Consider the following 27,728-nt stretch of genomic DNA (forward strand, 5'->3'; position numbering starts at 1 on the left):
GCTCTCAGATTCCAAGGTCTGGAGAACCTCCCCCAGCTCCAATGTGGATAGTAAAAACTAAGAAATGTTTTAGTTCCAAGAGCACTGGACTCGCAGAGGGCACCCTCCATGGCAATGGGTGATAGAACGTATGTCAACAACTGGTCTAGGAGTAAAGTTTCTTGATAGCATCTTATTTAACAAATTGCCAGACCTCAGATTAACAGCGTATTTCTTAACTGTTCTTACAGCCTTGGGAGACATACCCCAAGACACCTGATTTCACCTTTATTGCATCACTTTTCCTTTCTACTGAAATAATGAATAAAGGCTAAGTGGGGATTTTTAAACACAAGGGATATCTACAGGATTAAAAAAAAACCCACAAAACAAAAATACTATGAATGAAGATATTTAGGAAAGCCTCAGGAAGCAACAAAAAACTTATGGTTGCTTGGAAAAGAAATTAAACCTCATCAAATCCATGGCCAAGACTACCTGTCAAGAAATGTCACTGGAAACCTCTATCCAAGGCCCAGAGTTCACTGGTTGGGATCCCCAGAATCTGAGATTTCCCCAGTAACCTCCCCTTCCTGTCTTCCGTCTGCCCCTTCACAGCCCTCCCCCATTCTGTTCCTGTTCCCTCTCTCACCTGCCTTGATGTCTTTTGTTAGAGAGCAAACTGACACAGAGAACTGGCCTCCGGCCTCCCTTTTTCCTACATTCACCAATCAATCCCTCAGTTATGAAAACAGACTTTAGAAAGGAGCTGGATGTTCTGGTTAAACTCAGTGGATTGACTCTATACCTTAACCTCCACTCCAGTGGTGTGTAGGGATTAGCCCTGACTTTTACATTTTTAGGAAGTCTGTGAGCCAGTTGTTAAACAAATCTACCATTTAAATTAAGTTATATAAACTTACAATTAGGTAATTTATATTTTAAAAGATAATCAATACACAAAACTCACCACTCCCTAATGATCTTAATATTATGTATGCTCTTGAGGTTTTGTTTTTTTTTTTTTTTACCTGATTGTATCTATACAGTGAAAATGCTTTAGAATGGTGTATTATTGCTCATTTTTTCCCAACTGCACATTCAGTGACTTCATATTGGAAACTTGAAATTGCCCATGATGGGAGAATTTACACCATGGCTATTATAAAACACTACAAATTAAGGCTTGGTTTATTATTTTGTTGATTGTTAAGAAAGTGATGAAAAGAATGTTAATAGTGCAGATTAAACTTAAAAGTGTATCTTGTCTGTAGTTACATTGTGAATAGCACAAAAAAATTGAGGAGTATTATTCCAGTATTTGAAAATGATTACCTGATTCATCAGAGGTTGCTTACTGAAGTGAAGTTCCAAAATAAATCTTTGTGTTTTGCTTTTGTCTTACTTCACAGAGTAAACGAAAATATAAACCAACATTCATATCGGGACTAAGCTTGTTCATAGATTGCAACCACAGGTTGGTTACAAATAAAAGAAGTCTATAAAAATCAATAATAGCATTTTGTGAGAATCAATTGGCTATGAAATTTATGAGTATTATATATTTTATCATTGCTTATAATAATTATGTTATATATCATAACAGTATATAATATCAGTAATTTATAATAAAATTATGTATATATATTTATAAATATTTATTAGCACACTACTGGTGGAGCATCATGAAAACATCATGAAAAAGGCAGTAAAGGAATAAAAAAGGCATAAACCCACAGGACGAAGAATGGGAGTAGACCCTATAATAGATGATAGATGTGAACTACATCATCTACAAGTAGTAGTAACTGACTTGGCAAAGGAGAGGAAAGCTGAGGCTTGCCTGCCTGGTAGGGAAGCCAACAGGAAGCAAGACCATTCCCAGAACTCTGAGAAGATTCGGGACTTGAAAGCACCTAGCTCCTTTGAAGGTTTGGGGTAGGGCTTAAATTGGATTGATTAAAAGTCTTTATAAGAATTGGATAGGACTTTGACTTCTGCCCTCCCATCCTTACAGCCAGGCAGTGTCCTGGCTTTCATTTTATGGACAGGTTTATTCTCTGGAGAAGTTGAACCTAGAGGTGAATTTGGGTCACCAAGCATAGCAGGGTCATGTCTCTGTCACTATACAGAAGATGGGGGATGATCCTAACTGAAAAGTGAGACTTTCAATCCCCTTCCTCAGCTCCGCTCCCAAAATACAGGTCACCAAGTTTTTTTTGTTTTTTTGTTTTTGGGCTGCGTTGGGTCTTCGTTGCTGCGCGCGGGCTTTCTCTAGTTGTGGCGAGTGGGGGCTACTCTTTGTTGTGGTGCGCGGACTTCTTATTACAGTGGCTTCTCTTTGTTGTGGAGCACAGGCTCTAGCCGTGCAGGCTTCAGTAGTTGTGGCACATGGGCTTCAGTAGTTGTGGCTCACAGGCTCTAGGGCACAGGCTCAGTAGTTGTGGCGCAGGGGCTTAGTTGCTCCGCGGCATGTGGGATCCTACCAGACCAGGGTTTGAACCCGTGTCCCCTGCATTGGCAGGTGGATTCTTAACGACTGCGCCACCAGGGAAGTCCTACAGGCCACCAAGCTTAATTCTCAGCCTCAAACCCCCACATCTCTCATTCCTCCTGGAGGAGACTAGAAGATTCTTCTCCAGGGAAATTGGCCCAAGAAAAAAGACCTACAGATATTGACATTTGGGGTTCTAGCCAAAGTGGCCAAGTCCTTGATGATCAATTACCCACTGTGGTGCCCACAGGTTGACAATATCCACCTCCACTACTTTGAGCTGCCAATCAATTATCTTTTTTGTGTATTCCTTTGATAAATAACAGCCAAGGATCATCAATCATTTTAGGAAAAGTCTTTACCATGAAGAGCAGAGACCAAAATAAACAGGAAGAGAAAAAAAAAAGAAACGGATAAATTACCTAGTGTGTTTGATCATTCTGAGCAGAATTTGCTGTTTTTCTGTAAAGTTAGGGCCAAGTTACTGATAAGAGCTTGAAAAAGTAAGCATATTAAAAATGTCTGGGAGGGGGTGGGACTTCCCTGGTGGTCCAGTGGTGAAGAATCCATCTTCCAATGCAGGGGATGCGGGTTCGATCCCTGGTCAGGGAACTAAGATCCCACATGCCGTGGGGCAACTAAGCCCACGCACCACTAGAGAGCCTGCCTGTTGCAACTACTGAGCCCACGCCACAACTAGAGAGAAGCCTGTGTGCTGCAATGAAAGATACTGTGCGCCGCAACTGAGACCCAATGCAGACAAATAAATATTTTAAAAAAATTTGTGTTTAAAAATAATTAAATAAAAAAATAAAATATTAAGGAAAAAAGTCTAGGAGGGGGAATTGCCTGGAGGTCCAGTGGTTAGGACCCTGGTGCTTTCACTGCCATAGCCTGGGTTTGATCCCTGGCTGGGGAACTAAGAGTCCACAAGCTGCAGGGCGTGGCAAAAAAAAAAAAAGTCTAGGAAAAAAGTTCTAGGAGAAAAGAAGTGAAATCATAGTAATACTGTATGTTCAGCTGTTACACAATATTTTATAAAATATTTTATAAATATTTTATAGTATAAACACTGAATGTTTATTTAACTAAAAATTATGATATATTGGGAAGACAGAAGGAAAGAAGGAAAGAAAGTGGAAATCAGCAGTTGTCTAAATTTATATAATGTTTAACCCATTGGGGGGAAGAAAAAAGGAAGAGTATTATAAACATGTTACTTAGAAACATGGAGGTAAACACCAGAAACAGTTACAAAAGTGGATAGGGTTGCCTTTGGCAAGTGGGAGTCAGGATTATAGAGAGAGGATTAAAAGGACTATCGTTTCTTGTTTGTTTCTTTCTAAATATAAAAAGCCTTCCGGTAGTATTGGACAGTTAACCTTTGGTATGTACTATTAGCTAGAAAAATAAGAGTACCACCATTCTGAAACTGGGCCATCATTTTCTAGCCCTTTCCTGGTGGTTGTTCCAGCGCCCATGCCTTCAAATTTCTAAAGAGTTCTACATAAGCCAATGTATGTCATTTTGGAAATTATTATTATTATTATCATCATTATTTTTTTGGCTGCCCTGGGTCTTCATTGCTCTGTGCGGGCTTTTTCTTTTCTTTTCTTAATAAATTTATTTATAAATTTTTATTTTTTGGCTGTGTTGGGTCTTCGTTGCTGCATGCGGGCTTTCTCTAGTTGTGACGAGCGGGGCTACTCTTCATTGCAGTGCGTGGGCTTCTCATCGAGGTGGTTTTTCTCTTGTTTTGGAGCTTGGGCTCTAGGCACGTGGACTTCAGTAGTTGTGGCGTGTGGGCTCAGTAGTTGTGGTGCATAGGCTTAGATGCCCCGTGGCATGTGGGATCTTCCTGGACCAGGGATCGAACCCATGTCCCATGCACTGGCAGGCGGGTTCTTAACCATTGGACCACTAGGGAAGTCCAGAAATTATTTTTTAAATGAAAAAAAATCTGGGAACTAAATCATATTTTCTCCTCTCTCTTCTCTGTGTGTGTGTGTGTGTGGGGATGTCCTGGGCCCTGGGTCATTATTACTATTTAATAACTTTCTAATTCAATACAGTAATTGACACATGCAGAGAATTAAGAGAATATGTCAAATCTGTCAGGATAGAAAGATGCAGTCTGAGATAATTCCTAGATTAACGTTATATTAAAAAATAATCATAGCTCTTCCAAAAGTGAAAGATAATGAATTCCTACCTCAAACAGGACAGAGGACACAGCAAGCTAAGGTTTGTTTTATTATCACTGCTTTACTAAAAGCTTTAGATACTCTGCAGAGGATAACTGTCCAATTATAAAAAGAGTACAGAGCAATCTTTATCTAGGTGAGACATGTAAAGTCCCCTTTCCAAAAGAGTAATGAGACATACAAATTCTTTTTGCTAGATTAGGTGGGATTCCAATTGCTAACACTAGACAGAAGCTCATTCTTTCATGATTACTCAAAGCATTTTTCCTATCTCTTAAATTGAAAAATATACTTCCTTTCTTTTTACTTGCCTTGTTTTGAAAAGAATCTAAGGCCAATTAAAAACAAAAACAAACCTGTACCACAACATTAAAAAAAAAAAAAGAAAAAGTGAGGAAATTAGAATACTCCATTATAGAATAGGCTATACGGGCTTCCCTGGTGGTGCAGTGGTTGAGAATCTGCCTGCCAATGCAGGGGACACAGGTTCGAGCCCTGGTCGGGGAAGATTCCACATGCCACAGAGCAACTAGGCCCGTGAGCCACAACTACTGAGTCTGCGCATCTGGAACGTGTGCTCCGTAACAAGAGAGGCCGCAATAGTGAGAGGCTCGCGCACCACGATGAAGAGTGGCCCCCGCTTGCTGCAACTAGAGAAAGCCCTTGCACAGAAACAAAGACCCAACACAGCCAAAAATAAATAAATAAATTAGAATAGACTATATTAAAATTATATATTATTCATAAACATGAATCAGAAATAATTCTCTGATTAATTCATCCTGTCCCTTCTCCTTACCATCCCTCCCCTTTCTGTCTTGTATCTTCAGTTGCCTTCACCATCTTTCCCTGGGCTCTCCCTAGTTTTCCATCTTTTTTTAATTTTAATTTTTTAATTTTTTAAATTTTTGGCCGCGTTGGGTCTTCATTGCTGTGCATGGGCTTTTTCTAGTTGCAGTGAGCGGGGGCTATTCTTCCTTGTGGTGCACGGGCTTCTCATTGCAGTGGCTTCTCTTGTTGCAGAGCACAGGCTCTGAGCACACAGGCTTCAGTAGTTGTGGCATGTGGGCTCAGTAGTTGTGACCTGCGGGCTCTAGAGCGCAGGCTCAGTAGTTGTGGCACATGGGCTTAGCTGCTCTGCGGCATGTGGGATTTGGACCAGGGCTCGAACTTGTGTCCCTTGCATCAGCAGGCGGATTCTTAACCACTGTGCCACCAGGGAAGCCCTGTCTTTTGATATAGTCTATTTTCCCCTACTCTTTTAATTTTGAAAAATTTCAAACCTTGAGAAAATTTATAAGAATAGTATAATTAACACTCATATATCATTTGCCTAGATTCACCAACTGTTATCTGTTAATTATCTCTCTTCATAGGGGTATATATATATGTGTGTGCAATGTACAATATATATTATACATGATAATGTATAAAATATATAACCACGTGTTTATGTAATTTATATAATTTTTACATATCATATTACACAGACACACCCCTATACAGAAAGATAAGAGTTGGTGAATCTAGGTGCATGATATATGACTATTTATTATACTATTCCTGTAAATTTTCTCAAGGTTTGAAACTTTTCAAAGTAAAAAATATAATATATAATAAACGTACATAAATATAAAAAATACTTACACATGCATAAAAGTTTTTAGTTTTTGACTGAGCAGAGTTAGCTGCAGACATCATACTTCACTCCGAGATACTTTAGCTTCAGTTTCCTTACATGAACATGGACATTATTCTACAAAACCACAATCAGGAAATTTTACTTTTGAATATAGTCCATATTCAATTACTATTCAATAGTCTGAACAATATCCTTTACAGCTGCTTCCTTTCCCTCTCCACATTGCATTTATTTATTTATTTGTTTTTAAAGATTTAATTTTATTTATTTTTGGCTGCATTGGGTCTTCGTTGCTGCACGCGGGCTTTCTCTACTTGTGGTGAGCAGGGGGCTACTCTTCGTTGCACTGTGTGGACTTCTCCTTGTGGTGGTGTCTCTTGTTGCGGTGCACTGGCTCTAGCATGCAGGCTTCAGTAGCTGTGGCTCATGTGCTCTAGAGCACAGGCACAGTAGTTGTGGCACAGGGGCTTAGTTGCTCTGCAGCATGTGGGATCTTCCTGGACCAGGAATCAAACCCATGTCCCCCGCACTGGCATGTGGATTTTTATCTACCACTCCACCAGGGAAGTCCCTCTCCACATTGCATTTAACTGTAGTATCTCTTCAGTCTCCTTTAATTTATAATAGTTCCTCAGCCTTTTTATATAAGTATTTGCCTTTCTTCATGTTTATATTCTTGAAGAATTCCAGCTAGTTGTTTTGGAAAATGTTCCTCAGTTTGGATTTGAGTGTTCCTCCAGTGATCTTCCTACCTTCAGTCCTTCTCCTTGCCAGTTTATTTTCTACAGTGTTCTGGAGTTAGTCTTTTTTTTTTTTAAATTATGTTTTAAATTGATGTATAGTTGATTTACAATGTTGTGTTAATCTCTGCTGTACGGCACAGTGATTCAGTTATACACATTCTTTTTCTTTTTAATATTCTTTTTCATTATGGTTTATCACAGGATATTGAATATAGTTCCCTGTGCTATACATTAGGATCTTGTTGTTTATCCATTCTAAATGTAATAGTTTGCATCTACCAACCCCAAACTCCCAGTCCATCACCCCCCCACCCCGACTCCCGCTCCACCACCCTTGGCAACCACAACTCTGTTCTCTATGTCTTTGAGTCTTGTTTCTGTTTTGTAGATAGGTTCATGTGTGCCATATTTTAGATTCCACATATAAGTGATATCATATGGTATTTGTCTTTCTCTTTCCGACTTACTTCACTTAGTATGATAATCTCTAGTTGCATCTGGAGTTAGTCTTTTAAAACAAAAATATGACCCTGATATTCCCTGTTTAAAAGCATTTGAAGGATACTTATCACCCACTGGATAAACCAAATTCCTTAGCATACCTTTCAAAGCTTTTCACAATTCAGCTCTAACAGCCCTTTGCAGGCTCATCTCTTCTAATGATTAACAGTTTGTACTTCAGGCAAACCAAACACCAGATACTTTCTATAGTGTTATCAGTCTTTCCCCCTGCTTGGGATATCCTCCTTCAGGTCAATTTATGTAGCCTTCCAGATTCAGTTACTTTTTTTTTTGCCACGCCTTGCGACATGCAGGATCTTAGTCCCCCAGCCAGGGATTGAACTAGTGCCCTCGGCAAAGGAAGGGCAGAGTCTTAACCACTGGACTGCCAGGGAGGTCTCTCTTTGTCTTTTTGGTGAGTGCTTATAATCCTCCAGGTACTATGGTAGGTGCTAGGATACAATATAGTCTCTGTCCTTATGGAATGTTTACTGGCTGATACGTCATCTCTTTTGTGCTTCTATAGCACTTTATACACACCCTTATTGTGACATTTATTATATTGCATTGTAATTTTTGTTTGCATGTTTGTCACCCCACTGGATTTGAGTTTTTCAAGGGTAGGATAAATTTTATTCATCTGTTTCCCCAGGACCTAGAGTATAGCAGGCATTAAATACCATTTCATTCGATAAATGAATGAAAGAATAGCAAGTGTTCTCTATTTTGATTAAGGAATATGCTTTAATACCATTCCAGAAAATCTCTTGGTGAGGGAGATTTTTAATTCTTCAAATCATACTGCACCTTCATATGGTTAAAGGATGGGTCCAAAACTATTTCCAGTAGGAAGATGCAATAAATAATAGAGTAAGAATTACACTCCTCTGCATGAGTTGGCACTGCTGCTTCTATTAAAACTCCACCCTGTGATACAAAAAAATGCTTTTGGTCAGGGGGTACTTACAAAGCTGTGGCAGCAACAGAAATTGAAACCAAGTCCTATGTCTAATTTATAATGAAAACTAATGCCCGGGTTTTTGTTCTTTTTCTTCTTCCTCTTTTGTTCCCTTTTGGCCTAGCCCATACCTGTTGGATCACGTTTGCATAATCAACAATAAGTAATGAAAGTCAGGTGCCTTAAGGCACAACTTTCAGATAAACATCACTGTTTATCTGCTGTTCTGAATTATCTTCCAGGGTAAGATGACCTTTATAGATTATGTTGACATAGATCCCGGGGGCCACAGACCACTGGACTAAAGACAGGGTAGACCGCAGATGACTAAGATGATTAACCTCAGCTCCTTTGTTCTTCCCCTTTAAAAACCCCTAACTCAGAGACCAGTTGGAGTGACTTGTCTCCCACTTCCTCGCCTGGCTCCCTGCAATAAAATCTTTGCTGCAAGCTCCCGCTGTCAGTTTGGCTTTCTGCACTGCGGGCACAGGAGCCCTTTGTTCGGTTTAAAAACGACAATTGGATTTCTTTAATATTGTCCTAAAACACATTTTTATGGAAAAACTGTGTTTACACTCCCACAAACAGCTTTCTGTCAATTAATCACTTTCCATTACCAGTTCAACTGATTCCTCTTGAACATCCATAGGGCTATTGCTGGTACTTGCTTATATCTAAATTACATTTTATGTTGTGCAGCATTATTTTGTTAGCTCCTGTCTTGTTTCTCTAGAGATTGCGGTTCCCTAAAGCTTAGTCCAGCACAGTACTAGTCACATAGAAAAAAGGACACACTTTTTAAACTGATACTCTCCCAGAAAGTCGGACGATATTAAGACTATATTAAGGAACATAGTACTACTCCCTATCAAAAAGTGTATGTTCTCAAACTTAAAGTGCATAAGAATCACGGGGCGGGGGGAGGTCTTGTTAAAATGCATATTCTGATTCAGTAGGTCTGGGTGGAGCCAGATAATCTGTATTTTAAACAAGCAGCCAAGTGATGCCGATGCTGTTGGCCCGCGAACCACGTTTGGAACAGCAAATATGTAAAGGACTGTGCAAAAGGAAGGCGACTTTGCTCCAAAACATATTTTTGAAGAGCGTTAATTAAATAAAAGTATGATTAAAGTGGAGCCAGGCGGAGCACTTCTTACCCAGCCTTAAACCTCCTCTTTTCCGATCCGTCTCCCCTCCGAGTCCAGCGAAACTTCCCACCTCTGTAAACCGTAAGACCACAAGCAGCAACAGGCCCAGCTACGGAAGATGCGAGCCCAGGTAACGTAGAAAGATACCCCTGCACTTACTAGGCTAAGAGTCCGGGGATTCGATGGGGTCCCGGCAGTGGCCTCTCCCTCGCCATAAAGAAAAATTCAAAATTAAAACCTTATCGTGTAGGGACCAATCGTAGCCTTGGTCTTTCCACAATTCGCTCTGCGTGTAGTGTAGGATCACAGCTTGGCTTGTGATTGGCTGAGGTAGAGCCACACTCCGACCAATCAGAGCCGAGGCGCTTCTTGTATGAATATGGAGGAAGGCGGGAGCGAAGTGGAGGGGAAGCTGGAGAGGAAAGGTGTGTCACGTCTTCTTTGCTGTTTCTGGAAGCTTTTGTGTAATTGGTTGGCTCTTCTTCCGATTACACCAATCGCAAGCTCTTCTCTGCTGAATTCTAACTGTGAAATTGAAAGTAGAGATGAGGGTGCAGCCAATGGAAAAAAAAAAGGGTACAGGAGCCAATCCTCCTGCGGCGTTTTGTGTCCTTGCCCAACAGGAAAAGGTGTTTCATGCGGAGGGGCGTTTCCCAGTCGCCAATGGGCGGGCGCCGGTGAAGCGGCAGAACCAATGAGCGCGAGACGTTGAATGACAGCTGTCCAATAGGGACCCTCAGTGCTAGTACGGTTTGCGGCTTAAGCGCCGCCGCGGTCTGAGGAATGTCAACTATTCAACATGGAGGCGGAGGTCGATAAGCTGGAACTGATGGTGAGTGTAAAATGAAGGAGATCTACTGGGTAGTTTATTCTTCCCCGATGGCCTCCAATGTGGAACGCAATTTGGAGTCGCCGGAAACCCTGGGCGGAGGAGGCTGGACTAGACTCGAGCTCCTCCTCCTGCACCAAAGGGAGTCGCCGCCGCCTGGTCTCTTAACCGCCGCGGGGGGAAGGGATTACATCCGGGAAACTCGTGAAGGAAATGGCGGGAGATGCTGGGGGTCCGGGGCCTTTGGAATTCCTTGTTCCTCGCCCTCACCTTTCGCCTCTCAAGGAACTGTGGCTGGTGCAAACAGCGTTCTGTGTATTTCCACCAAAAAGACCTGACTGTAATGGTCTCTAAACGCCCCAAGAAGGGGAGAGGTTTTTCACAGTCCGAGAAAGGGGGATGGAGGGTGGGGAATAAACAGAGAAGGGGGGAGAGAAATCCCTTTAGGGCTGAAGCGTTCATATTCAGCCCAGGGCAGGCTGTTGCGTGCACAACCTCCTAGCGGCCAAGGAAGCCCCTAGACCAGTTTGGCCCATCGGTGGGGGAGACGTGTGAGCCTTTGGAATCTCAACCACGAGCTTCTTTTCCTGGAGCGCGGGCGGGACCTGGGACGTGGGAGGCTCCGCTGCTCTGGAGTTGCCTAGTTTCATTCATTGTGAAAGTAGGGGGCGGGGGCGAATAATTGGGAAGGACTCCCGCGGCTGCTTGGCCTGCTCTAGGGCGCCAAACTGGAGGGCCGTACTAGTTTTTTCTTTGGATTCTTCCCTCACTTGTCCTCTTTATTCTCTCCCTCCCATCCCTAGACTACCGGCTGGATCGCCCGCGCTTTTTTGTTAGTTCCCTTGTTTTATCTTCAGTCCCTTTACCCCCAACGCATTACGAGTGTTTGGATTGGGCTGGCTTCCTTTAGAGTGGGGAAGTTGGAGAACGCACCCATCATCGAACTCCTGTCCGTTTTTTTGTTAAAGAAAAACAACAAGATTAAGTAAAAAAGCCAAAATCTCCATCACAATCCTCTCCTCCCTGCCATTCCTTGGCGTTACTCCTTAAGTACCATTCGTGCCTGTGCTACTCTTCTCCAAGCGGAACCTTGGGTCTCTTTAATATCTGCAACGTGTAGTGATCTTGGAAGACCCTCACCCCCAGAAATTGCGAGACCTTGATATATCTTATTACTGTTTTCTTCTGATGTATTAATGAATTGTAGTGGCTCTCATATACAAAATTGACTTTCATTTGCTTCTAACGTTTTGAATTTTGATTTTCTTTGTGGGGTGTGTGTGTGGGAATTGGGAAGGTGAGAAATGGCAGCAAAGAAGGAAGAATTTCCTGCAGCTTTCCAAACCCTAAATAATGAACTTCTAGTTCAAAGTTTTGTTATTCTTATCATTAACTGTCTTTCAAAAAACAAAACAAAAAAACAGTATTAAGTATTGTAATTTGATTCTACCAACAGGCACAGATATTAACATTGTCTTGCCCATCTCCTCCATCATGAATTCCTCCCTCCAGATGGATATTTCTGCCTAATTGTAAGATGCTAAATGATACTAATTCTGCTTTTAACAGTTTTTTTTTCCCTCTCAAGTTGGCTTTTAATTTTGAGGCACCAATGAAGCCTTTTTTGAAGTTTGCATTAGAGTCAATAGTCTCACAGGACATGTTTAAGATTGAACACATTTTATTTTAAGGGGAAAGCAATTACGTGTACATCTTGAAAAAAAAGTAGGTTTTAGAAAATTATGAGGTAGCCAGACTCGAACTTTTAGGTGTTTGAATGATGGGGTAGTTTTTAAAAATTCTTTTTATGAGAGGAAGAGAAGAAAACAGATCTTCTTAAATTCCTTTTAACTAACTTAGTCATAACTTTTTTTTTCCTGTTCAAATTATTAGTTTCTTTCCATAATCATTAGGGTTTAAAAATTGTATTTGAACAATTACACTTTTATTATTACTGCTTTGTACTGGCTGGGTAGTATAAGACCATACATCTCACCTTTAGATTTGCCATGTGCTTTTAGAAAAAAATGTTATATCTGTGAACTGGTTTATTTTCTAAGATTCCAAAGGTAAATGATTTCCTGTACAATCCTCTGAGTTTTGGTTTTATATTACTTGAATAAAGGATTTGTTGAGGAACCAATGTTGAATATTTAATAAGTGAAATAGAATACTTATTATCTAACTTTGAAAAGAAAGTACTTATCTTAATTTTTTAAGATATCAGACAAATATCCTGATCCTCTTAAGTTTAAAATTTTCATATATTTTTCTAGTTTTAACCTGATTCAGAAAATTAAACATTTGTTTTTTAAAATTTTATTTATTTTTTTCTTATTGCTTATCTGTTTTATACATATTAGTGTATACATGTCAATCCCAATCTGCCAATTTATCCCACCCCCCATTTCCCCCCTTGGTGTCCATATGTTTGTTCTCTACATGTGTCTCTATTTCTGCCTTGCAAACAGGTTCATCTGTACCATTTTTCTCGATTCCACATATATGCTTTAATGTATGATATTTTAAACAATGGAAAGTGTTTTTGCATCAGTCAACATTATTAATGGAGGAATAAACTCATTGTAGGGTAATCTTTGTTCTATAACTTTTTTCCCTTCACTTATTGACTGAGTGGTATTTGGCTAGTGTCTTTCTTTTGTGATACAGGTAGAGATTGTACACAAAAGGTAGTGCAATGTGATACTATGATACTATTTCTATTTCTGTGTTGACATCTGACTTCACAATGGTTTCTTACCAGTTAAAAGGTTAGAATGTTAATTGGCTTGAATCCAAGGAAACCTCTTAAATCTCAGAGCCGTCTCCTCCTCCCATTATTATTTTCTCTTTGATTTTTCTGCGCTTGAAGGAAATGGAGATGTTCCTCTTATATTTAAGATGTTTTAGGGGTTATCTGAAATTTTAAAATCCCCTTTCATAGCATTCAGTTAAGTAGCTCTAATGGTATCCTGTTTACGAGACATTGATTCCCTGGAAGTCTGTGAACTCTTGATATAAGATGGTAAGTGCTTTTTATATTGTAGTTTAGATTCGAGAGAGATAGGGTTTATAGAAATTGGGAAATATTATTTCACTTTTCATTTATTTTCTTTGGTAATCTTACTCAAAAGGCTAGTTTTATATGGCAGTTAATCGGTCAATTGCTATGGAGGAGCTAACCAACACATCTCATGACAGAAATATTTTCACAACTTTGCCTTAAGTAGTAATTATAACCTGTTAATACCAGTCCTGAGGTATTAACAATACCCATGTGAATAACTTATACAGCTTATAACATATTTACAAAATTCCTTTCTACATCTATGCATGTTTTCAGTTTGCATATTAATCATAGGTTAGTCGTCAAAAACCAATACCACTTTGATATTTAAATCCTAGTCTTCTTTTTTTTTTCTTTAACATTGATATAACTGTTCTTAGGTTTTGGATGTCTTCTGTCCAAAGAGGCAACCCTTCTTTGTATTCTTTTCACTCTGAAGCTTCAACTGATGCAAGATGCTCTTGTGTGTCTTTCCTACCTATTACTGCTGACGAATGCTCTGACTTTATTGCACTACTGTACTTTACAGCTAGCAGTGCAATAGTATTGTCAAAGCATCTGAAAGCAGAATGTACACCAGAATTTTGGTTCTTGCCTTACATCTTTCTTCAGTGTCTGTGAGTAATTTACCACAACCTTTGTTGCTGAAAACTATATAATTTTATTACAAAGTATATGTTTTAGAAAGTTATAATTTGAAAAAAAAATGTTTTCAACTAATTAAAAATTCACCACTGTAATGCATTATGAAACACATTGAGAGGATACATTTTATAGCTAAAGTTGTTATGGCTTGTCTAAACAAGTAGTACTTTGTCATTTGCTTTCTGTTACAGATTTGGATAGGTTCTGACAAATCTCAGGTTTTCTTTAATTGAGTTTGAAGATGAATTAGTATGTGATGAATACAATCTTTGCTGTATATTTCCTGTGGTAACCTGCCTCAAATCTTAAGTGGTGTTAATTTTGTGTATTGTATAGTAAATGCTTGAGTTTAAAACTTTAGAATGCATGTCTTAATGTTCTTTTTGTAATTATGAGATATAATAAAATGTGACTCCATCACTTGTTTTTTTGTAATCAGTTTGAGATAATTTGCATAGAGTAAAACTCAACAGTTTTAGTTGTACAATTTCATGAGTTTTGATAAATGTGTACAGTCATGTAACCACCACCACCAGTCATGATATAGAACATTTCCCTCACCATAAAAAGTTCCCTTATGACCCTTTGCAGTAAACCTCCCAAACTCCCTGGCAGCCACAGACCTCTAGTTTTGCCTTTCCTAGAAGTTCGTAAAAATGAAATCATAAACACAAACCTTCTAGTCTTTCGTGTCTGGCTTCTTGCACTTAGCATAATGCTTTTAAGATTTACCCATGTTGTTGCATGTATTAGGAGTTGGACCATTTTTATTGACGAGTAGTATTCCATTGTCTAGAATGTCACAAATTGTTTATCCTTTCACCAGATTATGGAATCGTTAATTGAAGATTTTGCCTATTATGAATAGTTGTTCTAAACATTATAATACAAGTCTTTATGTGGACATAATGTTTTCATTTCTCTTGGGCAGCATGATAAAAGTATGATTGATCTTAAAAGAAACTGCTAAAATCTTTTTCAAAGCTCTGTATTAGGGTTCCAGTTTCTCTAAGTCCTCACCAACACTTGGTACTATTGTCAGTCTTCTTCATTTTAGCCATTCTAGTAGGTGTGTAGTGGTATCTCATTATAGTTTCAATTTGCATTTCCTTAATGGCTAATGGTATTGAACATCTTTTCATGTGCTTATTTGAAGTTGGTATATCTTCTTTAGTGAATATCTGTTAAAATCTTTTGCCTATTTTCAAATTGAGTTGTCTGTCTTTTTATTATTACAAGAGTCCTTTGATTTTATCTATTTGCCTTCTCCCTTAAAATTTTTTGATGGAGTCCAGTTTATACATTTTATTCTTCTATGGTTTATGCCTTCTGTGTTCTATCTAAGAATTCTTTGCTTAACTCGAGGTCACAAATGTTTTCTTCTAGAAGATTTATAGTTTTAGTTTTTACATTTAGATCTCAGTCCATTTTGAGTTAACTTTTGTTAGGAAGCCTTGAAATCATCTAGTATAAGGCTTCACCCATTGCTCTTGTTTTCTAAAACTTTTAAATTAATTTACATTTCCACATAATTTTTCTGTCAATTTCTATAAAAAAAAGAGGTGTACTGGGATTATGTTGAATCTAAAGAACAATTTGGGGAGAATCGCTGTCTTAACAATATTGAGCCTTCTGATACGTGAACATTATCTCTCCATTAATTAGGTCTTTTAAAATTTCTCTCAACAGTGTTTTGCAGTTTTCAGTTTATAGGTCTTACTTACTTTTTTTTATAACCTGCTTAGTGTGATTTTTTTTAATTAATTAATTAATTTTTGGCTGTGTTGGGTCTTCGTTGCTGCATGCGGGCTTTCTCTAGTTGCAGCAAGCTGGGGCTACTCTTCATTGTGGTGCACAGGCTTCTCATTGCAGTGGCTTCTCTTGTTGTGGAGCACGGGCTCTGGGGGCACGGGCTTCAGTAGTTGTTGTTCCCTGGCTCAGTAGTTGTGGCACACGGGCTTAGTTGCTCCGCGGTATGTGGGATCTTCCTGGACCAGGGCTTGAACCTGTGTCCCCTGCATTGGCAGGCGGATTCTTAACCACTGCACCACCAGGGAAGTCCTAAATAAGTCAATTCTTGTTTCTTTAATTCATTGTTTTTGTTCTCATTTTATAAATGAGGAAATAATCTCAGTTTTCACTTAAGATTTTCATGTAGTGATTAGTGACTGTAAAATAAATTTAGCTTTTCAGAACAATTTATTTTTGTTAGGAGATGTGAGAGTTGTAGTAGTTCTTATTAATTCCTCCTCTCCTCTCTGTAATTTCTCCAATTTTAGATGATAGTACTTCATACTTTCTTTTGGTAAGTGTTACTAGGGCAGGCTGGTACCAGAGGCTAGAGATATTAAGGAACTTATCTGGGAGACATGGCTAAATACATTGAGACAGATGCCATGATGGGATAAGTAAATGTCAGTTGTTGTGGGAGCACATTGGAAAGAGGCACCTAACCTGGGGAAGGATTCTTGTTAGAGGTGAGAGGTAATCTGAGACTGGAAGGATGAGTAGGGATTAGCCAGTGAAGGAAACAGAAAACTTTCCAGGCAAAGGAAACAGTGCGTGTGAAAGTACAGAGGTGTTGCACAAGTGGGGGAAACCGCAAGTTGTCAGTACAGTTTTGAGATGGGGGGCAGGGGGGTTGAGATGAAGAACTAGTAAAATCAGTTCTAGCTATTAAGTTGAAAACCTCCACCACACTTCCTTTATTACATTCTAAACATTTAAAATTATTGTAAATATTCATGTTCTGTAGTAATTATGAACCTATGTTCCTTAATTAAAAAAAAAATCTTATAAACACCCAGTTAAGGTTTTGGATAAAATATAGGGAAATTTAATGACTTCTGATAAAATTATATATTGATTTCTGTGTTCAGAATATAAACACCCAGTTAAGGTTTTGGATAAAATATAAACATATTACATATAAACACCCAGTTAAGGTTTTGGATAAAATATAGGGAAATTTAATGCCTTCTGATAAAATTATATATTGATTTCTGTGTTCTACACTCTTTATTGCTCTATTTATAAGGCATAGGATACCATAAATAACAGAGAAGTCTTTAAAAAAAAAAATAATGAAAAGGAGGACTTCCCTGGTGGCACAGTGGTTAAGAATCCACCTGCCAACGCAGGAGACAAAGAGTTCGATCCCTGGTCCGGGAAGATCCCACATGCCATGGAGCAACTAAGCCTGTGTGCCACAACTACAGAGCCTGCGCTCTAGAGCCCGCAAGCCACAACTACTGAGCCCGCGTGCCACAACTACTGAAGCCTGCACGCCTAGAGCCCGTGCTCCGCAACAAGAGAAGCCACTGCAATGAGAAGCCTGTGCACTGCAATGAAGAGAAGCCCCCACTCAGCAACACAGCCCCAACGATGAAGACCCAAAGCAGCCAAAAATAAAATTTTTAATTAATTAAAAAAAAAAGACTACGTTGTATAGTCTAGATTCTTTTTTTTAAAAATGTATTTATTATTTATTTATTTAGTTTTGGCTGCGTTGGGTCTATGTTGATGCGTGTGGGCTTTCTCTAGTTGTGGCGAGTGGGGGCTACTCTTCGTTGCGGTGCGCGGGCTTCTCGTGGCGGTTGCTTCTCTTGTGGAGCACGGGCTCTAGGTGTGTGGGCTTCAGTAGTTGTGGCACACGGGCTCAGTAGTTGTGGCTCGTGGGCTCTAGAGCGCAGGCTCAGTAGTTGTGGCGCACGGGCTTAGTTGCTCTGCAGCATGTGGGATCTTCCTGGACCAGGGATCGAACCCTTTGTCCCCTGTGTTGGCAGGTGGATTCTTAACCACTGTGCCACCAGGGAAGTCCCTATTCTAGATTCTTTTGTAGGTATATTTTTATTTTTTCTAAACCAGGTTCATTCTATATATTATGAAAATCAAAATCTATCCCTGTAGTCTATTATGTGTCCATAGCACAGTTAACATAAATAACCTAAGATCCTGAAAGCTTAAAAAAAGTTAAGTAGACTACTTTAACTGATAAAGTCAGGCTCATGTGTACTACTCTCTTAATTGTTACATAAAAGTCTGCAGATTAGGAACTGATGAACCTGAAACTTCACACTTTCTTCTGCTTTGATGTTGTTATTTGCCTGAAATAACATGTCTGTAACTGGGTGCTTGTGCATATTGCTGCTTATCTGTTTCAGACAAGCATAGACATGTGTTTGTTCTCTCTGGAAGAGAGTGGATAATAGTCAACTCTCTGGCAGAAATATACAAAAAACCAATTTTGACTGTGTAGACATTAGAGGTGGCGCTCAACTGGTTAAGAGCTTGAAATATTTATTAAAACAGGCTTTAGAATGTTGTTGGATTCCCAGGCTGTTCTTTCAAATGAATAAATGTTCTTTAATCTATTCCCTTTTTTCACTGCATATTAAAAACCAGGGATATAGAAGTGAAAAGACAAGTCTCTTGCCAGCAAGAAACTTGAAATCAAATGGTGACACTACCATGCAAACAAATGATTGTAATATAAGACATGACTTGGTAAACTTTATCCATGAAAAAAATAAAATGAGAATAGATAAAGGTGTTTCTAAACCTGTATTGGAGAGATGGGAATGTAAGGAAAGGGGTGCTTTAAGTAGTTTCTTTGGTTGATAATACAGCTAACCTAGATCTAGGAGTGTTAAGATACCTAATTTGCCGTTAAAACAATGTTTCTATGGAAAATGTATTTCTAAGCCTAGCCACTGAGTCCAGAACATACCTCTACCAACTCCTCTCATCAGAGGCAAGGCTGCCATATTTTCCCCCTTCATTTCCCTGTGTTTTGATGTTGAGACAGGCTCTCTCAGAAGACGATGTGTTTGGAGCTGGTCCTTTTGAAAGGGAGCATTTTTGTGGCAGTGGGAATCTATGGGTTTTTGTAAAGAGGAAATATTTTTTTAAACTGTACTGCAATTATGTTCTTTTCTCCTTGCTGCCAAATACTTGAGTGGTATGTCATACAGTGTGCCTTTTATCTAAAGCCTTAAGCTTATCATAATAAAAACTAGTATGACGGAATGTTGTGTTTGTGAAATATGTGGCATGCTCTCTAAAACTCTAAATTATTTCCTGAAGTATTTTTTTCCCATTTGTACAGTATCATCCTTACAATCCCAGTCTTCTTCCAAGGATGTCCAATTGGCAGAATGTAATTTGGTGGTCTTTGGGGCTTTAACATTGATTTCCATGGACTTTTCCCAGCTAAATTGCATATTTCATTTACCACTCTTAGGATTGATATAAAACTTTTCCCATTTATTTTTATTACTGATTTAGAGAAAAACTGTGAATATGAAATATGAATGTCTTGGGCTTTAAAAAATTCACTAGTTTTATTTTAAATATTCTAATATGCCTAAAAATAAGACAGGTAGCTAAAACTAATTAAACAGCAACCTCATTGTTTACAAGGCTTCCAATGTGAATGAAGTTTAGCAATATCATTTTGTTCCATTAATCAGACACTAATGAGTTTTGGAGACTGTCATAATTGGTCAGTAAATTTCCTACCGTGTAACTAGAAATTTTCCTGTTTATCACCAGATCCTAGAACCCTATCGATATTGTCTCTGCTGTGTAAATAGTTCTGAGTAGTGCAATATTGCTTATAGGGTTTTGGTGTTTGGGAAGAACAATGGGCAGGTTGCAGAAATGATGCAGCTGAAACTGAAGCAACAGTCATCTTTGTTTAGGAAGAAAACAAATAGTAGAAGCTACTTTTCAATACATACATTAAAATCTGAAACTCAAAGGTCAAATTTTTTTTTTTTAATTTATTTTTGGCTGCATTGGGTCTTCGTTGCTGTGCGCGGGCTTTCTCTAGCTGCGGCCAGTGGGGGCTAGCTACTCTTTGTTGTGGTGCACAGGCTTCTCATTGTGGTGGCTTCTCTTGTTGCAGAGCACGGGCTCGAGGCACGCAGCTTCAGTAGTTGTGGCATGCGGGCTTCAGTAGTTGTGGCATGCGGGCTTCAGTAGTTGTGGCTCGCAGGCTCTAGAGTGCAGGCTCAGTAGTTGTGGCGCACGGGCTTAGTTGCTCTGAGGCATGTGAGATCTTCCCAGACCAGGCCTCCAACCCGTGTCCCCTGGATTGGCAGGCGGATTCTTAACCACTGCACCACCAGGGAAGCCCCAAGTTTTTATATATTAGGAAAAAGAAACACTTTCATTAATTTTAACATTTTGACAAATTAAACTTTGGTTTATTTGTGGTATAATGATATAATAGAAGTTTAGTGTTGAAAGGGACTAGATTTCCATCTCTCTCATTTAATAGGAGAGACTCAGAGGGAAGGTACTGGAGGCCACATAGCTGGTTAGTGAGACCAGAACTAGAACTTCTGCCACATATCTCAATCCTCTTATTTTCTTTTCTTCTGTACCAGACTACCAGGTTATATTCAGAGAGAATTTTTTAATGGACTAACTGCAGAGATATTAGATTTAAAACTTAAAAAAAACTGTTTAAATTTAATATTAGGTAAAGTCTTTACATTTTTCCCCCATCTATGTGATTCTTATTGGATTTAATGTCATGTATAACTTTGGTCTAACTACATAAAAACAGAGTAATGAAAATAGAACTAGAGGGAAGTCACTTAGACTATTTCTTCATTTATAAAATGAGGGGTTCAGATCAGAGAATCTTCATTGTTTTTCTCTTTCTCAACATTGCATTGGCACCCTTTTTCCTTTTTTGTCCCCTGCTTAATCCACAGCCCACTGACTTCGCTAATAAGTAAATACTTCCCCTAGGTTTTATCACAAAATGTTCTGTTCAGTTCTTCAAGGAGGATAACATTCTACTCTCAAACTGTTTTTCCTCTTTTAAAAAAGTTTTAAAATTGTGGTTAAATACACATAAAATTTACCATTTTAGGCATTTAAAACGTAAAGAACTCAGCAGTGTTAAGTACATTCTCATCATTGTGCAACCATCACCACCATCCATCCCCAGAACTTCATCTTTCCAAACTGAAACTCCACATGTTAAACAATAACTCCCTATTCCCTGTACCCCCTGTCTTTTAAAATCTGTTTAAAATTCTATTTGTTCTCTGAAATATTTTCCAAATAGAAGTGTGGGTATATTACTTAAAGGGGGGATGGAAATTTTTTTAAAAACCTTTTGAAAGCAGTGGTATACATATAAGTGCAGCTGTGGTGGGAAAGTGGGAAGTCCTGAATTTTAGCATTTGCCAGTTTCCCTGGTGTATGTATTTCCATCCTAGCCGAGTTTAAGCTATCAGCATGATGTCACTGAAAATGGAGTTGGAAAGACATGCAATAGTAGCATGTGATATATTTCTACTGTATAGATATGATAGACCTCAAGAGCATAGATAAGAGTAAAATATAGTAAAATAACTAGGAAGTTATGGTTTTTGTGTATATATTTGTTTTTAATTATTTAGTTGTAAATTTAATAATTTAATTTTTAGTGATGGCTGTGTTTAACAATTGGCTTGCAAAAATTCCTAAAAATTTAGCCGGCTCCATCATGCCATTGATTGGAAGCACACTCTTTGGTATCACTTATTTATTCATTCATTCATTCATTTAGCTGTGCTGGGTCTTAGTTGCAGAACGCGGGATTTTAGTTGTGGCATGTGGGATCTTGTAGTTGTGCAATGTGGGATCTAGTTCCCTGACCAGGGATTGAACATGGGCCCCCTGCACTGGGAGCGCCGAGTGATAACCACTGGACCACCAGGGAAGCCCCTGGTATCTTATTAAAATATAAAAACTTAAGGGAAGGAACCACTTCTTTTTGGTACTATTGGTGATTTTAGTACGTTGTGGACCCCCAGGTATTACGTGAAGCCATAGCTGAAACCACTCCCTTGAAGAGAAGACATTGTTAAATGGACTGTGGGATTATACTAGATAAATTTAAGCAGAACTAAAATATCAAGTTAAAAAACATTGGGCTTCCCTGGTGGCGCAGTGGTTGAAAGTCCGCCTGCCGATGCAGGGGACACGGGTTCGTTCCCTGGTCAGGAGGATCCCACATGCCGCGGAGCGGCTGGGTCTGTGAGCCAGGGCCGCTGAGCCTGTGTGTCCGGAGCCTGTGCTCCGCAACGGGAGAGGCCACAACAGTGAGAGGCCCGCATACCGCAAACAAACAAACAAACAAAAATATATAGGCTTGGGCCTTCCCTGGTGGCACAGTGTTAAGAATCCGCCTGCCAATGCAGGGGACATGGGTTCGAGCCCTGGTCCTGGAAGATCCCACATGCCGCAGAGCAACTAAGCCCGTGTGCCACAACTACTGAGCCTGCGCTCTAGAGCTCGTGAGGCACAACTACTTAGCCTGTGTGCCACAACTACTGAAGCCTGCTGCGCCTAGAGCCGGTGCTCCAAAACAGGAGAAGCCACCGCAATGAGACACCCGCGCACCACAACGAAGAGTAGCCCCCGCTCACCGCAGCTAGAGAAAGCCCACGCGCAACGAAGACCCAACACAGCCAAAAATAAATAAATTAATTAAAAAACACAAAAACATAGGCTTAAGAATATCTGTTCCATAAACAAGGACTCCTAGAATAGAGATTCTATTTTAAGGTAACCCTGGAGCAACAAATCCCATAATCCTAAGAATTTTGTGGTAACTTAGTAAGTTTTAAAAACTTTTATTTAAAATTATGCTTTAGCATGTTATACAGGCCTTGAATTATACATAAAGCTACAGAATTGTGGTCTACTTCAATAATTAAAACAAATCAGGTCTTCAATGTGTAGAGCCTTTGCTTTATTTGATTTGTTCTACCCCATCCCCTCCCCCTACTTTCCATCCACATGTCATACAGGTTAGTGTACTTTTTTATATAAAGGAAAAGACAATTCTTGAGCATATTTTAATGTGGGAATTATGCCAACAGGAATTTCTTTATATATACACACATACATATATAGTAATTACTAATATGCTTCAAGAAGTCTAATTATTGATAGATTTAATCATGGCAGCTAATAGAACAAGTATATATGACAAATGAAATGCCTCCGTTTTTGGAAAACATTATAAACACTTTTTAAATAGAGAACTTCTAGATTTGTTTTTCTGGCTCATAGCAACTCCTTGTCGTTAGAGATGCAAATCAGATACTGATTATTGGAAAATTTTTAAAAACAAAGACTGACTCTTTTCTTCAATTTCTACTCTAGAAGTTTTTGGTTATAAAGATAGAATTTTATTAATTGCAAAGTTTTCCAATCAAATTTAGGCCAATGATGAGAAATTATTAGTGATGGAAGCTTTAGTTTATCTCTTTCTGAAATTCTGTTCAATAGTGACAGCTTCTGACTTCAGAAGCATTTTAACTTCTGAGAGCCATTTTTTCTTCCTCACTCTACCTTCCAAAGTAGAATCCTTGGTTTACTTTTTGTATAATAAAAATATCTGTATACTGCTTCTCATTGGATCTGAGAACTACTTTTAACAGTTTTTGTTGGTTTATACTTTTTCCATTAAGGCTCCAAATTTTCAAGAAGCAATCTTTATTCCAGAGCTTAAGTTGACAGAAAGGTCAGAAAATCTTCTCAGCTGTGGGCTATGAACAGGAGACCTTCCCTGAGGAAATCATGTTTTGCCTTTCACAGTAAGCTCAAAGGATGGTGGTTGTTTCCCTGACAAATTCAAGGCAGTACATGCTTTAAGATCTAGTAAAAGATGTAGAATTCCCCCAAATTAAGAATAATTTGTAGATTATATCACATTCAGAAATAAACCACTTTTAACACCCTGATCTATATCCTTCCCAACGTTTCTCTGTGTACGCACAAGTATTTTACAGCCTATGGCAGTTTTCTGCTTTTTCTCTCTTAGAAGTTTACTGCAGATCAAGGTCTCACGCTAGGACCCAGGTTAAATAAATTGGAGTTATTCGGACTGCTACTCCTGTATTAATGTAGCTTTTTTTGTGTAATTTATGACTCTTTAAGCCTTCCAATTTTGGTCTGTGTGGCACATATTTGTAGTTCTTTGGTTAATGGGGTTGCAAATTATGTTAACAGCCGGAGTATCCCTGAAAATAAATTTGTTCAGTGTTTTAATTTGAAACCACATATCCTACCAGAGGTAGAAAAACTGCCTATTTGATGAGAATGTTAGTAACCTTAGGGAATTCTTGAAGCCATTGCTAGTTCTTAATAGAGCATGGGTATTCTAGATCAGGGGTCCCCAACCCCCTGTTAGGAACCAGGCTGCACAGTAGGTGAGCACAGTAGGAGGTGTGCGGTGGGCGAGCGAAGCTTCATCTGCGGATCCCTTGCATTACAGCCTGAACCATCTCCTATCCCCACCCCCGCCCACTCCCCCATTCCGTGGAAAAATCATCTTCCACAAAACGGGTCCCTGTGTCAAAAAGGTTGGGGACCAATGTTCTAGATGATGGAGGTTCTGTATACTTTTCTATTTCCATATTTTCAAAATCAGTGTATATCATATTAAAATATGTGAAAATATAAAGAAAAAAGAATACAGTATCATGTTTAGTAATACATCTTCTAGTTCATGAAATAATTATTTCTGCTGATCTTTAGTTCCAGAAGGCTGACTCTGATCTGGATTACATTCAGTACAGGCTGGAATATGAAATCAAGACTAATTATCCTGATTCAGCAGGCAAGGTAATCTGAAAAAGAAATGTTTTTTTAACAGAATATTTTATTAAAAGATTTTCTGATAGTATTTCTAATAGTAGTAGATTATAACAATTACATTATTAAATTTATAGACTCTTTTTTGTGTTGGAAACTTGGTCACAGAATATTGGAGAGATTATACCCATAGTCAAGGAAATTTGTGGCTCCTCTTTTTTTTTTTAACCCATAAATAAGAATTATTGAGTCCAGAGGTGTAAACCACTATGGAAGCCTCTGAAATTCTGAGAGAATATAGATACCTCTAGGGCAGTGGTTAAATAAGAGGGGAGAAATCCTAGCAGTGATGATATTCTCTGAGGAAGATGATGATATACTATTAAATTCGTTACATGAACTGTGATTTTTGCATAAAATTATGTACTTAGTTATTTCTAAGTTTAGGTTGATTAGAAATATTATCTGTTTATATGCCATAAATTATAACTACATGTATACACGCCTATCTATAGAGATAAAGCAGACAATTTTTAAGCATTGTCTGCTAAAATTAATTTAGCACTTAAAATATTAATTTACCACTTAAATCATTAATGTTTATCTTTTATAGCATTTGCTAGCAGACAAGAAATATCATATTTTCCTGTTTCTCAAAAAATTTATACAATTAAAATTTGGGAGGAATTGAGTGGAAGTGCAAATTAAAATAACATTTTATATGAAATTGGGAAAGCATTGTGAATGTTCAGTTTTTACTGCTTTACATGAAATAATGGAATGCCAGGATTCTATGGGAGTACAGTTTTAACTGTTCTACCTCCTTAACTGACTTGACTTTTTCTTTGTCTTTTCCTCTTTTCTCTTTTACTGAAGAACAACCAACCAATTCTGGTCCAGTGGTACCACCTAATTGACTGGCCAAAGCACTCATCTGAGTCAGTATCTTTCGAGTACCATGTGGAAAACATTTCATGTGGGGCTTCCCCTTTTCTTCCACCTTCCATCTCTCATTTTAGTTACACTTCCAGTTGTTTTTCTCTTCTACAACTTTTTTTTTTAAACAGCTTTATTGACCTATGATTCACATACCATGAAATTCACCCTTTTAAAGTATACAGTTCAGTGGTTTTTAGTATATTTAGTTCATTGGAATTTTTAGTAATTTAGTATACTGTACAGCCATCATCACAATAAATATTTGAATATTTTCATCACCTCAAAAAGAAACCCATACCCATTAGCTGTTTCTCCCCATTAACGACCACTTCTCCTGCCCCTGGCCAGCTCCCAACAACTACTAATCCACTTTCTGTCTCTGAAAACTCTACAGATTTGCTGTCTGAACATTTCATATAAATGGAATCATACAATATGTGGCCTTTTATGTCTGGTTTCTTTCACTTAGCATGTTTTTTTTTTTAATTGACATATAGTTGATTTACAGTGTTTCAGGTGTACAGCAAAGTGATTCAGTTTTACATACACACATATATATATATATTCTTTTTCAGATTCTTTTCCATTATAGGTTATTACAAGATATTGAGTATAGTTCCCTGTGCTATACAGTAGGTCGTTGTTATCTATTTTATATACAGTAGTATATATCCGTTAATCCCAAATTTCCAATTTATCCCTCCCCTGCCTCTTCCCCTTTGGTAACCGTAAGTTTGTTTCCCATGACTGTGAGTCTGTTTCTGTTTTGTAAATAAGTTCATTTGTATCATTTTTTTTTAGATTCCACATATAACTGGTATCATGATATGTCTTTCTCTTTCTGACTTCACTTAGTATGATAATCTCTAGATCCATCCATGTTGCTGCAAATGGCATTATTTCATTCTATTTTATGGATGAGTAGTATTCCATTGTATACATATACCACATCTTCTTTATCCATTCATCTGTCGATGGACATTTAGGTAGCTTTCATGTCGTGGCTATTGTAAATAGTCCTGCTATGAACATTGGGGTCCATGTATCTTATTTTTATTTTTATTTTTTGGGGTTCGCGGGCCTCTCACTGCCGTGGCCTCTCCCGTTGCGGAGCACAGGCTCCTGACGCGCAGGCTCAGCGGCCATGGCTCACGTGCCCAGCAGCTCCACGGCATGTGGGATCTTCCCGGACCGGGGCACGAACCCGTGTCCCCTGCATTGGCAGGCGGACTCTCAACCACTGCGCCACCAGGGAAGCCCTTTTTTTTTTTTAAAGAAGATGTTGGGGGGAGGAGTTTATTAATTAATTAATTAATTATTGCTATGTTGGGTCTTCGTTTCTGTGCGAGGGCTTTCTCGAGTTGTGGCAAGCGGGGGCCACTCTTCATCGCGGTTCGTGGGCCTCTTACTATCACGGCCTCTCTTGTTGCGGAGCACAAGGCTCCAGACATGCAGGCTCAGTAGTTGTGACTCATGGGCCTAGTTGCTGGACCAGGGCACGAACCCGTGTCCCCTGCATCGGCAGGCGGACTCTCAACCACTGCGCCACCAGGGAAGCCCTCTTTTTTTTTTTTTTTAAATTAATTAATTTATTTTTGGCTGCATTGGGTCTTTGTTGCTGCACGCAGGCTTTCTCTAGTTGTGGCGAGCAGGGGCTACTCTTTGTTGCAGTGCGCGGGCTTCTCGTTGCAGTGGCTTCTCTTGTTGCAGAGGGAGCATGGGCTCTAGGCGTGTGGGCTTCAGTAGTTGTGGCACGTGGGCTTAGTAGTTGTGGCACACGGGCTTATTGGCTCTGCGGCGTGTGGGATCTTCCTGGACCAGGGCTCGAACCCGTGTCCCCCGCATTGGCAGGCGGATTCTTAACCACTGTGCCACCAGGGAAGTCCTGTAGGTTCTTTTAAATTTAGTAACACAACTAATGGCATGTTTCCTTTTGTTTCTTTCAAAATACTTAGTTTTTTGCTCACATGT

General features: G+C 39.0%; 2 protein-coding genes and 1 pseudogene across 3 annotated transcripts in view; 2 read left to right on the forward strand and 1 right to left on the reverse strand.

Annotated features, from left to right (window-relative positions):
* PRR11 (proline rich 11) overlaps nt 1-27,728 on the reverse strand; it is a gene marked incomplete at its 3' end in the record, with an annotated part of 56,228 nt that overhangs the window by 13,919 nt on the left and 14,581 nt on the right. The window lies entirely within an intron of this gene.
* Nucleotides 10,399-27,728, forward strand: part of LOC309838654 (SKA complex subunit 2) — a 28,196-nt gene continuing 10,866 nt past the window's right edge. Inside the window, exons 1-2 of the mRNA XM_082679878.1 lie at nt 10,399-10,501; nt 24,762-24,848. Coding sequence (XP_082536004.1) covers nt 10,469-10,501; nt 24,762-24,848 — 120 coding nt within the window. The 5' untranslated portion in view covers nt 10,399-10,468. The remainder of the gene's footprint in view (nt 10,502-24,761; nt 24,849-27,728) is intronic.
* On the forward strand, nt 10,549-10,706 carry LOC309837877 (annotated as a pseudogene). Its single transcript has one exon. The product of its transcript is annotated as an uncharacterized misc_RNA (transcript).

This window comes from Grampus griseus (genome assembly GCF_964374135.1).
Source record: "Grampus griseus genome assembly, chromosome: 20".
NCBI lineage: Eukaryota > Metazoa > Chordata > Mammalia > Artiodactyla > Delphinidae > Grampus > Grampus griseus.